This window comes from Ammodytes marinus, assembly GCF_949987685.1.
Source record: "Ammodytes marinus genome assembly, chromosome: 17".
Lineage (NCBI taxonomy): Eukaryota > Metazoa > Chordata > Actinopteri > Uranoscopiformes > Ammodytidae > Ammodytes > Ammodytes marinus.
The window spans coordinates 16,510,354-16,525,764 of record NC_137221.1 but is presented as its reverse complement, the minus strand read 5'-3'; the positions used below and the strand labels follow the sequence as shown (position 1 = coordinate 16,525,764).

The 15,411-nt window shown below is 41.4% G+C and overlaps 1 protein-coding gene across 3 annotated transcripts in view; it reads left to right on the top strand.

Moving 5' to 3' along the window:
* The window catches only part of col16a1 (collagen, type XVI, alpha 1), a 72,131-nt gene extending 58,444 nt beyond the window's left edge, over positions 1–13,687 (top strand). For all 3 annotated transcript variants that reach the window (XM_080045130.1, XM_080045131.1, XM_080045129.1), the window contains 23 exons: positions 10–54; positions 2,329–2,382; positions 2,491–2,544; positions 2,740–2,793; positions 2,889–2,933; positions 3,398–3,451; positions 3,553–3,588; positions 3,677–3,739; positions 3,827–3,898; positions 3,996–4,049; positions 4,237–4,281; positions 5,961–6,005; positions 6,563–6,616; positions 6,753–6,806; positions 6,893–6,943; positions 7,563–7,652; positions 7,797–7,832; positions 7,943–7,987; positions 9,226–9,426; positions 9,748–9,811; positions 10,023–10,196; positions 10,285–10,362; positions 12,063–13,687. In XM_080045130.1, the coding sequence (XP_079901256.1) occupies positions 10–54; positions 2,329–2,382; positions 2,491–2,544; positions 2,740–2,793; positions 2,889–2,933; positions 3,398–3,451; positions 3,553–3,588; positions 3,677–3,739; positions 3,827–3,898; positions 3,996–4,049; positions 4,237–4,281; positions 5,961–6,005; positions 6,563–6,616; positions 6,753–6,806; positions 6,893–6,943; positions 7,563–7,652; positions 7,797–7,832; positions 7,943–7,987; positions 9,226–9,426; positions 9,748–9,811; positions 10,023–10,196; positions 10,285–10,362; positions 12,063–12,259 (1,665 nt within the window). In that variant the 3' untranslated portion in view covers positions 12,260–13,687. The remainder of the gene's footprint in view (positions 1–9; positions 55–2,328; positions 2,383–2,490; positions 2,545–2,739; positions 2,794–2,888; positions 2,934–3,397; positions 3,452–3,552; positions 3,589–3,676; positions 3,740–3,826; positions 3,899–3,995; positions 4,050–4,236; positions 4,282–5,960; positions 6,006–6,562; positions 6,617–6,752; positions 6,807–6,892; positions 6,944–7,562; positions 7,653–7,796; positions 7,833–7,942; positions 7,988–9,225; positions 9,427–9,747; positions 9,812–10,022; positions 10,197–10,284; positions 10,363–12,062) is intronic.
* The last annotated feature ends 1,724 nt before the right edge of the window (positions 13,688–15,411 follow it).

Genomic DNA, 15,411 nt, shown 5'->3' with positions numbered 1-15,411 from the left:
TGTCCACAGGGACCTCCCGGTTTCCCCGGTCCTCAGGGCCCACCTGGATCCAATGTAAGTTTTTTTCACACTTCCAACTTAATTTTCAATTTTTTAAATCAGTAAGTAAACGATAAATCAATTACTCTGTCCCTTCAGTTACATACAAATGAGGTTACAAAACAATACCCATGATGCAACACTGTAAAAGAAAAGTAGTGTCATTTAAATGGAATGAAGGTGGAATTTTTTTGTTGTCGGTATGTATGTATGTATGTATGTATGTATGTATGTATGTATGTATGTATGTATGTATGTATGTATGTATGTATGTATGTATGTATGTATGTATGTATGTATGTATGTATGTATGTATGTATGTATGTATGTATGTATGTATGTATGTATGTGTGTATGTTAAATCTGAAAAGTGACTAATGCTGTCAAATACATGTAGTGGAGTGAAGCGTCCAATATTTGTTTTCCTTTAAATGATGTGAAGCAGAATTATAAAGTAGCCTGAAATAGAAATTGTGAACTTATGGCAAAAGTAGCTCAAACTGGTACAAAGCAGTACCTAAGATATTGTACATTACTTTATCTACGCTTATTTTTACCTTCTCCTAATACAGATCACCTCACTTTAAAAAAGAATCGAGCAGCCCTCTTGATTACACTGTCTTTGCCCTAGCCGGCAGCCTGTTCTATCCGTGGCCCCTTTAATGAAAGTTATTTCAGATGAGGAAACGGTCTCTCGTTCTCCCGTTGTTCAATTATTCCCCCCGTCTAAGTGATGGAGAGTGGGACTTGCCTTTGCAGACCTCCTCCTCCTCCCTCTCTCTTTCCCTCCTAGTACGGATTTATTGTTTCAGGAGAACGGAGATGCTAAATGGATGAGCTGTGTGAGCGCTCCGTGGAATCCCATTTGCGGCGTAGTAGCACTTTATATAGCAGGTGTTATCTACTGCTGTGTGCTGCTGCTGTGTGTCTGTTTGTACTGTGTGTGAGGGAGAGGGGAGTGGAGTGAGACCCCGCTGATGAATATATTACTCATATATTCAATAGGGAGGAAGTTAGTCCCAATGATCAGCCACTAATTAGTTTCTCCTCACTCAGTATGATCAATTACTAATTACTTTCTCTAAATTACAACCCTCAGTAATCACACTAACAAACCAATCATACTGCTACTGCTTAATCTTAAATCTCTCAGTATTCTTACCGTTCCTTGAAGTTCAACTGTTTAACCATTTATTCTAAAGGGACGATCCAGAGCAGCTAATTATCGCACGCATTTGCCACCACTGTACAATCATTGTGTGAGCATCTCTCGTGACGATCTTTCAACAACACATTTTTTATTTAGAAATGTTTTTTATGCATTCTCTCCTTCCCGCATTCATCTGTTTTACGCTTACAGCAGCTGTTGCTGGGCAACAGAACACACTCGCACATGCATATTAATAACAAACATTAAATAATCAATTAAGAGACTGGGAAATATAGCTATTTTTTTCTCTGTGATTGCGTTGCTTGGTAACACATAACCCCCGTGTGCTGCTCCTTTTCTTTGTTCGTGTGAATGTAAGGTGGATTACTAAATAAAGGCTGCAGCTTTGGTCAAATGTTTAGGTTCAAAGTTCAAACAACTTCATGTATCCCCAAAGGGCCCATTTAATTTTAACAGTGCACAGACACCATACAACAAATGAATCCATAGACAGCAGACAGACACAGGAGTATGACCGATATAACAAAAGAGGGCCGGGCTGAGTTGTGTACAGTTCAAGTCTAAGACGATGATACAATAATTAAGCTTCAAGACAGAGTATACACATGCAATAAAAACACAGATTATTAATTAAAAAAGTGAATTTCCAGAGACTATTATCGAATGTGACCCTCATTGTGCAACACCGTAAGGGAAGGGAATAGGGAAGCAAAACACCTCTATCATTTTCGGGGAGGGAAAATAAAGAAAATTGAATTCACCGGACCGGCTGGACCAAGGAAGCACGCAATGTTCCTCCTCTGGCTATCACCATCGCAGACCCTAAATCCCCATCACCCGAATCTCCTCGCAGAGAGAGAGGTGTGTGGAGCAGGGGGACGAAAAATCAAATTTAGACGGTATATATATATATATTTATTCCAGTTAGCTGTCTGATATTTGCTGCCTTGCCTATAGCCTTGTCCTTGGCTCATTCCCCCACCAGAGGAGCCTTTCTCTCTCTCTCTCTCTCTCTCTCTCTCTCTCTCTTTCTCTCTCTCTCTCTCTCTCCATGACACGCATATCACACATCCTTCCCCTCCATGTTCTAATCATCCCCTTCTCCCATCGTCTCTCAGGGTCTGCAGGGCGAGCGAGGGTCAGACGGCCTCCCGGGAATGAAGGGCGAGCAGGTGAGGATCTGCCAATCAGAGGCCCTGAGATGACAACATTAAAATGATTGCTTTGCTCTCTACCCCCACCTATATACTTTGATTGACTGCGCCATGTTTTTGCCTCAGGGCTCTTCTGGTACACCCGGCTACCCAGGAGGCATGGGACCGCCCGGACTGCATGTAAGTTGTTCTCATTGCCGTGCACGTTATTAAAAGGAACTGTAGGATGTAGAGTGACTTGATGGGCTTGTATTGGATGGACAGCTGGTTACAGAGCAATGTGAACTGTCAATGTGAACTGTCAATGTGAACTGTCAATGTGAACTGTCAATGTGAACTGTCATTGATTTAAGAGTGGATTTGTTTTGGTTCAAGGGAATGAAGGGTGAACGTGGGAGCGCAGGAAGTCCTGGTAGCCAAGGTGAATCGGTAAGCCATTATGCCGTCACTGTTATGTAACATTTACGATTGCATCTGCTAGCATGTTCTACATCACCGGCTAATGTTTCTTGCCCGTTCTGCAGGGTCCTCCTGGAGCTTGTGGGGCGAAAGGACAGGACGGCCCACCGGTCAGTGTCTCATCAAACATCTATTTTAAAATATATATTTTATTTTGCTTACAGTTTTTTTATTTTACTTTTCTTTTACTATTTTCTTGGACAATTATTCTTCGATTTACGATCAACACTTTCAGATTTACAGTTCATCGCAATGAGAAATTATAGTCCACCTTTTCAATTGAACAAACAAAACATTTGCTGACAAGGACAACAGGAAGACATGAAGTACATACATATAATGAATACAAAATGAAAATGAATACATAAAAAAGAAGAACAAGAAAAAAAGTTGGGAAGCCCCCCCCCCAATAAAAAAAGTGTATACATTCATATATAGATCCATACTTTAATGTGTACATACAGAGATTGGTCAGATATTAACTCACATAATTGTAAAAGGAGAAAGGAAACATTTTTTTTTTCATTTATCTTTACAAAACTGACAAATAATTTGATCCGTTCTGTGTGTGCAGGGCATTAAAGGAGACAAAGGACCAGCTGGGCCTGAAGGTGGCAAAGGGGAACAGGTATGTGTGACCCGAGCTGAAACATACAATTTAAAAAATGTGTCTAGGAGAAGCAAAACAAACAAATATTCATTTTCATTCCTTTTCTTTTTATCTCAAAGGGTTTCCAAGGACCACCAGGTTTCTCCGGACCACCAGTATGTAGTAAAGTAACTCCTCTAATTCATGTTCTCGTCTTTGGAATAGTTGTACTGACTTTGTATATTATACTGTGTGTATTTTTAGGGTGCACCAGGTCCACCAGGCAAATCTGGAAGGGAAGGGAACACTGGTCTCAAGGGTGAAAAAGTGAGTATAGACACACCACACATTATTTCTAAATTTGCATGGAGAAATGAGCATTTGTTTGACTGAAAATCTCTTTATTTTTCAAAGGGTAATGATGGCACCCAAGGCAATCAGGGTCCAAGTGGGGGCCAAGGCTCACCAGGCTCACCAGGGCTAATGGTATTGTTTTACATTTACCATTTCAACATATCTGTTAACTGGAATTGCAATCCACAATTCTGATCTGTCCTCCCTTGCTGTGTTTTTGCAATGAAAGGGCCCCCCTGGCATTGAGGGTTTGGATGGAAAAGATGGGAAGCCGGGGCTGCGGGTGAGTCGCACACATACTGCAGTGGTCACACTGTTTGCCGTGCGCACACACACACACACACACACACACACACACACACACACACACACAAGCAAAATAAACCAAACGGAACAGTGGAGTCATGCTGTAGTAGTGGGTGTAGTTGAAGACATGCGTGTAATTGTTGACCTTTTGACGCTGATATCAGGGAGAAGCAGGCCCTCCAGCCCCAGCAGGACCGCGAGGAATACCAGTAAGTATTTTTCTTCCAATATCTACATGACCTGATGTGATTCTTTATCGGCATACTTGTGCCGTGTTAAACAACAACACTACATTCTATCCAAAGATCAGATTCTAACATAAAAAATATTACATTTTTGTTTCAATGTTGGTTGGTTTGATCGCCTACCAACCCATCGAAACCATCCTATTCGATTGGATTGCCATGACATTTTGTGAAATATTCCTCAGAAGATGTATCCTCCATATTTTTTCTTTTGGCATTACCAGCAGAACAATTTATTATCCAGCTAAAAAATTTCAACATCTTATAGATTGACTGGTGTGAAATGATGGACACTCACGGTCGCTGTGGGATGAACCCTGTGTTTCTAAGTGAAATGTCTAGAAAACTGTTGAATTCATTGCCATCAAGTCAGGTACACATATCCATGGTTCCATGACTTTTCCTCTAGTGCCACCTTGAGGTTCACATGTGTGGTTTTGGAGCAATTTGTCCCAACAACTATTGGATGGAGTGCCATGAAATGCGGTGCAGACATTCACGTCCCCCTCAGAATTAATGTCACTAACGTCCTCTAGTCTAGAACCATCATCAGGTCAAGCTTTATTTTAATTTGCTTTACGACCTGCACAATGAATAATGACATTCCATCATCATCAGCTGTACTTTGTGTTTACTGCTGATTAGCTAATGTTAGCACGCTAGTGACTCTTTTTAAACTTAGATGTTTTGGCATTCAGCTCAATGTCTTAAGACCTGACTTGGAGAGTAGCTCACTTAGCATGGCAGTAGACTCTTACTCCTGTTAAAATGTGAATACCTTTAGAGCTGCTGGTAAATGTTGTCCCTCCAGACATTAGCATCAGCGGTGCCTCATTATTTTTCATTATGCAGTAGCTTGTTTTGATAGTTACAATCTTGGAGGCATACTTGTTATACAATGCATTAGAATTGCATTGCCATGGCTCACCTTCACTATCACATGCAGCAAATCAGCATGCAAATCAGCCCGCATGAATAAACCCTAGTTCATTGAAAGCCTATCTAGAGCCATTAATGGAAAGATGGATTTAACTACGATGGTTGAATATTCCGTGCTCGATAGATTGTGACTTGCATTTTGGATTAAAAAATTGCATATGTGTAGAACAGTGTAAAGACAGGTGTGGTTGTCTAAATGTATTACTTATGCCGTGAATTAGCATAGACTGTCACTTCTTATTTTTGTCCATTTCCACCCATGTTGGCACGCGACTTCAGTATGTGCAATCATTACTGAGTCTGTATAGAGTTGCATCTATCAGCTCATGTGATGTGACCCCATTTGAAACTTCCATCGTCCTTTAAGATCTTCCGAACTTCTTTGTCCTTTATTTCGACACAGCAGAGATAGTTATTTTTTTCACGTAATGTATTCAGCTTCGCCGAACTTCACCTGCCTCTCTCCCTCCCTAAATTCCTTTTTTATTCCTCTCTCTCTCTCTCTCTCTCTCTCTCTCTCTCTCTCTATTTCTCTTTCTCTTTCTTGCTCTCTCTCTCTCTCTCTCCCTCTCTCTCTCCTTATCTCAGTTTGTGTTCTACCCAAGAGCAGGTGTTCAGGATTTTTCAAAGACACGTCTGCCCAGCCTCGACTTTGTGAATTTTGATACAGTACCAATCCCATTCTCTTTGATGTCTCTCCTCAGGGATTCAAAGGAAAGACTGGCCATGTCGGCTTCCCCGGACAGAAGGTTAACCAACAACTCTTTGCTTTACCATCCACACTATGTCTGTTTGTTTGTCTGCTCCCAGCTGCTGCCTGTTGCTTCCGCATAAGGTCAAGATGTTTCATTAAACTGATAATTATAAAAACTTGTCTGGGTTTAATGTACTGTATGTCCCGCCTCATTGTTTTGAGTTTCCATTTGAAGAAGGGCGGTTGCATTCAACTCACACTTCTGTTACATTTTTATAACTTTTTTTTTATTAAAGGTGCTCCAAGGAACTTTCAGTTCGTATTCTACAAATTCTTGCACCCCCTTTGGACAAAAGCAGTAGTGCTTTTACTCCGCAAGCTGTTGTTCCCGACTGAGCGTACCCATGACAAAGGCATAAAGAAAAAATATATACAAATAGGACTATTTGCACTGATGCTCTTGTTTGCTGTTACATGTAATGTATGATTATCGGAGGAAAAATTAGACAGAGTTTCAGAAATAGTTGAACATTTGTTGTGGCGATTAAAAAAAATCATTTAAGCGACAAATAAATAACTCGTAAAACTCAACTACTTCTCCCATGCCTTCAGGGTGAACCTGGACCCACAGGTCCGCCTGGACCATCAGGCAGAGCAGGACATGAGGTGAGTACGTTTGCTTGGGTGGATTTGTATAAAGACTAAAGAGCACATTGATAATCTGTGTATAGGCCTACAAGACCAAAGCAAGAGTCAGTTTAACCCTGAAGGTATTTAATGCTCCATCTCTGACCTTTCATAGGGGGATCCCGGTACCCCAGGAGCTCTGGGAAGACCCGGACCCCCCGGCCACCTTGTAAGTTCAGTACATGTTATTGTCTTTTGATATTGTGTTAGGTGTGAATAAACATGAATACATGAATAAATATGTGTCTCATTTAGGGCTCTACAGGGCCAGCCGGACCACCAGGACCGCCTGGGCCATCAGGAGTGGTAAGAGAAATGCTCTTAATGAAACATGTGACCTTCGAGCTTCATAATAGTCAAGAAATGGACAATAACATTAACTGAGCTGAATTTTTATCATAACCCAAGGGGAAGATGGATTGTTTCTGTAAGCCAAATATGCGTTATGGATCAGAATAAAATACAGTGAATAGAGAGCACTGAGCACAGCAAATAATGATAACATCAATTATGAACGCAATACATTCTGACAGAGCTACACGTACTGAAAGAGATAAAGAAGATTGATGACAGTAGATCGGGGTAGGGTATCTTAATTTAAATATTTACAAGTTAAAATGAATGTGCCTTAAGAAAAAGTATTAAAATGATGCATTATGAGCTATACTTGTGTGTGTGTGTGTGTGTGTGTGTGTGTGTGTGTGTGTGTGTGTGTGTGTGTGTGTGTGTGTGTGTGTGTGTGTGTGTGTGTGTGTGTGTGTGTGTGTGTGTGTGTGTGTGTGTGTGTGTGTGTGTGTGTGTGTGTGTGTGTGTGTGTGTGTGTGTGTGTGTGTGGGAGAGAGCCAGACACAATTGGAATTCTACCCCTGCTGTGAAACATGCAAATAATAGCATAAAATGTGAATTCTCCATTTCCCCTCTGCAGGGTATTAAAGGCGATAAGGGCCAAGCTGGTGAGAGGGGCATTCCAGGGATGGGTGGACTCTCAGGACCACCCGGGCACCCGGGGCCAATGGTTAGTAGCCTATACCTCTCATTTTACGTCTACTTCTTAATGTGTCTTTGGTGACTGTATTGATCGTTAGCCTCCTGGCGAAGAAATATTACATACTGGGCTTTTAATATTTTTCTTTCCTACTGCTTTCCCTTTGTCTTTTAGGGAGAGCCGGGCAACGACGGTGCTGCTGGTAAAGATGTGAGTAATGTCCGGTGTGGTGTGCCCCCCCTTTTAAGCATTTAAGAGATCGATGTGTTGATGTGTATATTTTGTCACGCTGAAGGATACATCATTCTTTGTTTTGACAGGGCTCTCCAGGCGGTACTGGGGACTGCGGGCAGATGGGTCAGAAGGTAAGAGCCGACTCTTGGGGGTACAGCGGGTTGTCAAGCTTAGCATCAATCTTCAATCGCCTCCGTGGACTATCTGAATTCAGCCAGATTGCTGGTCTTTTTTTATTTCAACTGAGGGAGACTTACTATACGGTGCTAAACACGCTTGCTTTCTCCATTTCTGCCCGCTCAGCACCCACACTTAACACAGTCATCAGTTCAGTAACCCACCTACCCACCCACCTCACTTCACCCCACTCCCAACTGGCAACCCGGCCGCCTGCTAGCCCTCTTCTGTGGCACATGCTTACAGTACCGTAGGTGGATACAGTGATGAAGTTATTCTCTGCCTCTGGGATAATGCTATTAAGCATGAGGGGGAGATGCTAGATGAGGCTATTTGTCACGCTGACAGGACGGCATTGTCAGGGTTTTAAGCCGCACAGAGAACAGTGGAGAAAGGCAAGAGCAGACTCCTCCATTCTATTTCCCTTCCTCTCCATTTCAAGAGTCGCTTGTCTCGTCGTGACATGTAAACATTAGACGTCCATTATGGGCTGCTTTGTCCTCCATGAATCAGTGTCGCTAATGTAGCATGGCTGTTATTTTGAGTGAATTGAAAGCGGGCTCTGCCGTGTGGAGAGTGATATTGTAAAGCAACTGCTGCATCTAAATCGGCTTCATATGCTTCTCAGAGTCCACAGAAGAAATACACGTGCTAAATACAAGCAGAAAGTGTTAAATACAGATAGACATTGGCTTTTTGCCTGAGAGTTAGATGAGAAGATTGAGGCATTTGATGGTTAGCTTAGCATGGTTTAGCTTAGCGCAATGCAATGGCGCAGTGGGAAACAGCTAGCCACAACCTGTGTTGTATTGATTAAATAAACAAGATTGAATTTGTTTCTTAGCTTAGCTTTAAAAAGAGCTGATAGGCAGATGTTTTTTCAACTTTTGGACAGAGCCAGGCTATGTAGGCCTATTTCACAGTTTCTAGCCTCTTAATGCTAACCAAAGCTATTATTTCCTTTCTGTAGCTTCATATGTAGCGCACAAACCTGAGTGTCAATCTTCTTATCTTACCTTCAGCAGAATGTTGAACCGTTTTTTATGTTATTTTTATTTAGGGTTAAATATCAATTATTTCCATGCAAACTACATACTTTTTTATTGTCAGCTGTAGTATGTAGAATAGTAAAAAAACACAGGGATTGTCTTTTTATACTCGCATTACCTGTATGTATGTGTGTGTTTCCCAGGGTGAGGCAGGGGCAGCAGGCCAGAGGGGTGCTCCTGGGGAGAGAGGCAGACCAGGGCCCCCTGGTGGTGGTATGGGAGGTTACCACGCCAAAGACGCACAGCCCATGATGGGCCCGGCCGGACCCAGAGGGGAGAGGGGAAACCCGGGCTCATCGGGCACCCCCGGGACCGCTGGAACTCCTGGGTCACCAGGAAATGATGTGAGTTAATTACACTTCATTAGCACTGTAGCTGTCGCTTTAGTCAGCGATTCTAGAGAACGCTTGTTGTCACTTTTTATGTGTATTAACAATGAGATATTGAGAGATTTTGACTTTAAATGATTTTGACAACAAGCCTTCTCCAGAGTTGCTGACTCCATCTTTAACATTTAATCTTACAATCCAATCCAGCTTGGTTGCGAGAAGAGGTGAAAAAACAGTGGCCAGAGGCACTCACTAGCTCCATCTGCTATTGTAAATAATAGAAAAATAATAATTATCTACATTGATTGATGTTTTCCCTTTTGTCTTTCTCAACAGGCTGTAGTCAATTATGATGAAATCAAGAACTTCATCCGCCAGCAGGTCATCAAGGTCTTTGATGGTGAGGGCATGTTGCTAATCTTTGCAAATGCACATTTAAATGTGCACAACGTGCTCCAATGTGCATAACGCTGCGATTTCTAGACTAGAGCATCATTCATTTCCTCTTCAGATCTTTCAAAGCATTGTTTCATCCTTCCTCTGGGACACCTTTGTTTGCTGATGCCACTGTTGAATCATTGTTGGTTATTGCATGTTTCCCCCCTATGCAGAGAGAATGGCCTACTACTTGTCTCAGATGCAGAGGCCAGAAACTGTGTCGTCGCCAGGTCGACCCGGGGCCCCAGGGAAAGATGGAACACCGGGTATTCAAGGGCCCCCAGGTGGACCCGGAGGCCCCGGAATGATGGGCAGACAAGGCCGGCCAGGACACCAAGGAGGCCCAGGTGAGGCTTGTCAGTTATAGCTATAATGTTTCAAGCATTTGCTATGTGTAGTGTCATGTGGTCAGAATGTGTCACTCTCTTTCTATAGGGCCAAGAGGACCAAATGGCGAAAAAGGAGATAAAGGTGTAGGAGAGATGGGAGATGCAGGACCTCCAGGAGCACCAGGTAATACCCCCCACCCCGGTCCATTGATTTGATTAATAAGAAGTACAGCAGTAGCTATTTAGTTTGGGCATCAGCGAAAAAGGGACGGCCATATGCAAGTGCATAGTGTTGTTACCCTGCCGAGTTCTTACTTAAAGGTCACCTATTATGTGAAATACACCTTTTCATGTTTTTACATCTGTATGGGTCCCCTGATGTGACTGAGGACTCCCAAAGTATGACAAAAAACAACCCGTCTTCTTTGTCTCCACCATTGCCTTTCTGAGAACCTGTGTTCTAAAACCTTCATCAGATGTATCTCCCCTTATGATGTCATAAAGGGACAATGAACGGGAAAATGGACATAATATGACCTTTAAATATTTAAATTGTAATTACAGTTTGAGTAAATCACTTATTTTGTCACATTGTATTGAGGCACAACAACCATCCACTAGACAGGTGCTTCATGCAAAATTGCAATCTACACCTGATGCTAAATCCTTTTCGGCAGAACTGGCTAGCTTGACATAAGTCATGCTAATTGCTTGAAGTTATCATTTGTTGTTGATTAGTAAATAACCAGCTTGTAGCTTGAAGTGATATTTATTTCTGCTCAAATGGTCGTAATTGAAAATTACCAAGCTAATTCCTACCCCTCAAATCAACATCTGAGAGTCCTTAATCATCAGCTTTGGCTAAAGTAGCACATTAGCAGCTGCAGTCACTTCAAATGGGGCCGTTTATTTATTTTCCGGTTGACGGGTTTTTATTTGAACAAGCAACCATGCTCACATAAAAATTATCAAAGTAGAATTTTGTTGTGTTTTTTTAATGTTCTCCTTTGACATACACTGCTTGTTTGCAGAGATGTAGATGTAGAAGATAGATTGATACCAATATCATTTCTGTACTGTAAATGTTAAGCTTAAAGAGGACCTATGATACTTTTCGACTTATAACCTATAAACGTTGTTATAATGATTTATAGTCATGTTTAACCATACTAGAGTATCAAATAATTACGTCCATGCATTTCGACGTATTCCCTGCTGACCGTCTGGGGTGGCTATGCAGAGCACTTAACACTATGGCAGCCGGTCGAGCCAAACTCGTTCAAATTTCCGGATTGTTTCTGTCACGCTCGGGTCGTTTCTGTCATGTTTCCATGCATGGTAATGCTGCCGCTCAGGCAAGCTCCGGCTGCATGCCCCCAGCTTCCTGAAAATTTCCCGCTGCTGGAAGGAAGGTAACCAATCACAACGGAGTGGGGTTTGCAGCAGGGGGGGCGGGGGGGACGGGGGAGGGGCGGAGAAGCTCAAAGCAGTGTGTAGAGAGAGACTGCTGTGCTCGCTAGGGTAAGAGGAAGAGTGTCCCGAAAATCTACATAGTTTTTTGTGATGTGATTCGTGTCAGGCTGCTCTATAGCAGTTTTTAACAAGAAATGAAGACCAGAAAAGTAGTATAATAGGATCTCTTTAATAAGCAGCTTGCCTGGCTCTGACCAAAGGTTAGAAATCCGACTACCAACACTGCTAAATGTCATTAAAAAACTCGGGTCAAATACCGTAGGGAAATTAATCGCAAGATGTGAATATTCTTATTTCTGAAACTTTTCCTTTTCCCTCGAGATGTTGGTCTGTCTTTTTGAATATTTCCCTGTTGGGGTTACCACGGTAGTGACAGTTCTACAGTCACAACATTCCCCTGTCTTTATCCAGGTATACCGGGCCCTCAAGGCTATGGTAAAATGGGTCCCCCAGGTCCTGTCGGTCAGCAGGGGGTCCCTGGCATCCCTGGCCCTTCTGGACAGACCGGCTCAAGAGGAAGTGATGGGCGTTGTAATCCTGGAGACTGTGGGGGCCGTCAACCAGAATACCACCACAAGGGCCCACCAACAGGCAAGGGCCCCTGGTAGAGGGCTCAAGCTGATTCAGGAGAGAGGGGCAGAGGGGACTGACGTGAAAAAAAGACTACGGAGAACACACAGGCAGCCAAAGACCGTTACCCAAAGTGATCAAATCATACCTTAAGATACATATAAAGCAGCTCCCTTATTGTTGGAATTGTCTAGATTCACAGACAGTGATTTTTTTCTACTGTAATTGTGTGTACAAATCCACAAATTATCTTTGAAGGCCCCGGCTGGAATGAGGCCCTGTAAAGACGCACCAGCAGCTCCCTTTTATTGCGTTGCATTCTTTTCCCCTATAAATGCCAATGTATTGGTATTTTACTGCATTTGGGACTTGCATCTTTTTCTCACTGTTTCACTCCTTTTGCACATTTTCAAACAACCCAGGGGAGATGGCAAGAAACACAATCTGTATTATGTTCTTCTCCTTGATTAATTCTGCCCTCTTCTGCTTTGTTTCTTTTCATTTTCTTGTGCCTAAACCTGTAGGAACAGACTACACACACTCGTATCGTAGCGCTTTGCTTCCACCTCTTCCATCTTTTTTCGCCTTTCTCACAGAATCACATTTGGAGTGCTTCCTTTGCATTTCTAATACTTCTGTCTAAGTGTGTGTGCTTGGTGTGAAGCATATTTGGATTTGACCTGTAAGAGAATACCCCGAGAAATGAATTTCAGTTCTGTAGAAACAGATGTCAAAAGCCTGCATTCATGCCCTCTTTGATGGATTGACTGTTTTGTATATATTTATATTTATATAGTGGCTTTTTTATACTTTTTCTACACATTTGATAAAAGACATACGCATGGCTAGCCACTTATTTTTCTTTGTCCATAGATGAAAAAGCAACACAAATGCCAAAGGGATATTTTTTAAAGATCTATAAGCTTTCAAAATGGAATAATGTGTTTGGTAAAAGTCAAATTATTTATAGAAGAAAAATTGTGTTTACGCAAGAGAGCATATTGGCTTTGTCAAGCCTGTTGGTAAAGCTCATTATTTCTAATTGTGACTGCGCTCTGTTTGGAAATACAGCCATTTTAAACTATCTCATCTCATTTTGTATACCAAAGTACCTTTACTAGCCATCTGTCTGCCTCACCAGGCACTTGTTTAAGAGCAATAATTCAGCCCATTCACCACAAGTATACACTGAGCACTGGCACCAAGTGCTCACAATCACGTAAAGATAGAGAAAGAGAAAGAAAATATTGTCTTATTGAATGTTATTACTGTGTTTTGCGGTTGCTTTCTGTTATTTGTCATCATTTCTGTCTATAAAAGTCTATATAGTCATACATCACTACCACTATCTTCCCATTTCTGTAGTTAAATCAGCAGTTAAAACTATGAGCCAGACTTTTGTTTCTCACAAGCTAATCCATGGAATATGTTCAACTAATTGCTGAATTAAATTGCTTTTTCAAAGAGGCTGTGTCGTGTGGTTATCATTTTCAACCTGTTTTGTAGAAAACCCTATTGCAATACTGTTGCCCAACTACACTGAAGCATTATGGTACAGGCAGCGGGCCACCAGGTACATACATGCAGTTATAGTTTTGACCCTCTTTGTATTTGTTGTCAATCTTTGTAGTTATTTTTCTCTATTTAGTTGTTTTTCATCTCTTTGTTGTTGTTTTCTATCTCTCTGTAGTTGTTCTTTATCTCTTTGTTGTTGTTGTTTTCTATCTCTTTGTAGTTGTTTTTCTATCTCTTTGTAGTTGTTCTTTATCTCTTTGTTGTTGTTTTTCTATCTCTTTGTAGTTATTTATCTTTGTTGTTTTCTATTTCTTGTAGTTGTTTTTCATCCCTATGTAGTTTTCTTTTATCTCTGTAGTTGTTTTTCACCTCTACGTAGTTGTTTTTTTATTTCTTTGTTGGTGTGTTTTATATCATTGTTGTGGTTTTGTCTCTTTGTTGTTGTTGTTTTCTATCTCTTTGTTTTTTTCATCTCTTTGTAGTTGGTTTGTCTCTTTGATGTTGTTTTTATGTCTCTTTGTTGCTGTTTTATTTGAATTTCCAACAACACATCTTGGACGTCACTTCAAAGCGAGGCTCTGGCCCAGGGGACCCCTCCCTCAGCCCATTCAGCAGTCCATCCGTGTGTCCATCAACTCTCCTGTATAATATTTCTTTACTGTCATTTTAATCCAACCTACCCTATGCCTTACATATGTTGTATTATGTAATATTTGAGAAAAGAAACATTTTAAAAGCAGATTTGTGCACGTTTTGTTGCTTACGTGTGCATTTGAACAATGGCCCTGCATTGTTTAATGCAGTATTTTTCAATGGTGGGAACTTTTGGCCATGGTGGTGCAAGAAAGTTGACAATTGTTGAGCATCTGCAGTTTTGATGGTATGGTAGTTTGTTTACATGCATGCATTGACACTATTAAATGATTTGGAAGAATGTGAGAAATGAAGAGAAGACGAGCTGAAAGAGGTGAGCCAAACTGATGACACTCATTTCCATTCCCCACACGATACAGAAGTACATTAGATTTTATAAAAGGTTCCTCTTTATTGGTTTGGGTTGACCTGAACAGCCAGAAAAAAAACCTCTTTACAGATGATTATATGAAGAACAATAAATAGCTTCGGTTGATGAAAGTGAATCAGTCATTAAATCGCTGAGACCCTGTGGAAAGTCGACAGTGGCATAGGGAGCACATTCGGACTGATTCCTTATGAAAAGAGTTGTTATATCTGTAGGAACTTTTTATTACTCACTGAATTCATTAACACAAGATTGTTGTTGGTGCATATCATAACCCATTCTTTTTTCTCTACATAATAATCAACACACATTTACAAAGATTTACAGCACTGCATTGTGGGAGATGGGAGTGCCCATTGGGATATGTTGTTGCTAGGCAACAAGAGGAGTAGATAAAGCTAGTCGTTAGTTTCTAAAATGAGACTTGGGTAGAAAGCAGGGATCGAACGGAAGGGGGAAATGTACACATGAGGTAAATTGGGATTTCACTGAAGCCCACTGATGAAAATACTACCGTTTACAATACAGTACAGTACTGAGTGTAAATATAGGCTTCAATCATTTATTGCTCCTTTTTTGTATACTTTCAAGGCATCGGGTGTAATGCTGCATGAGAGGCATGGCATTAAAATGACAAAAACACATCTGAAACAA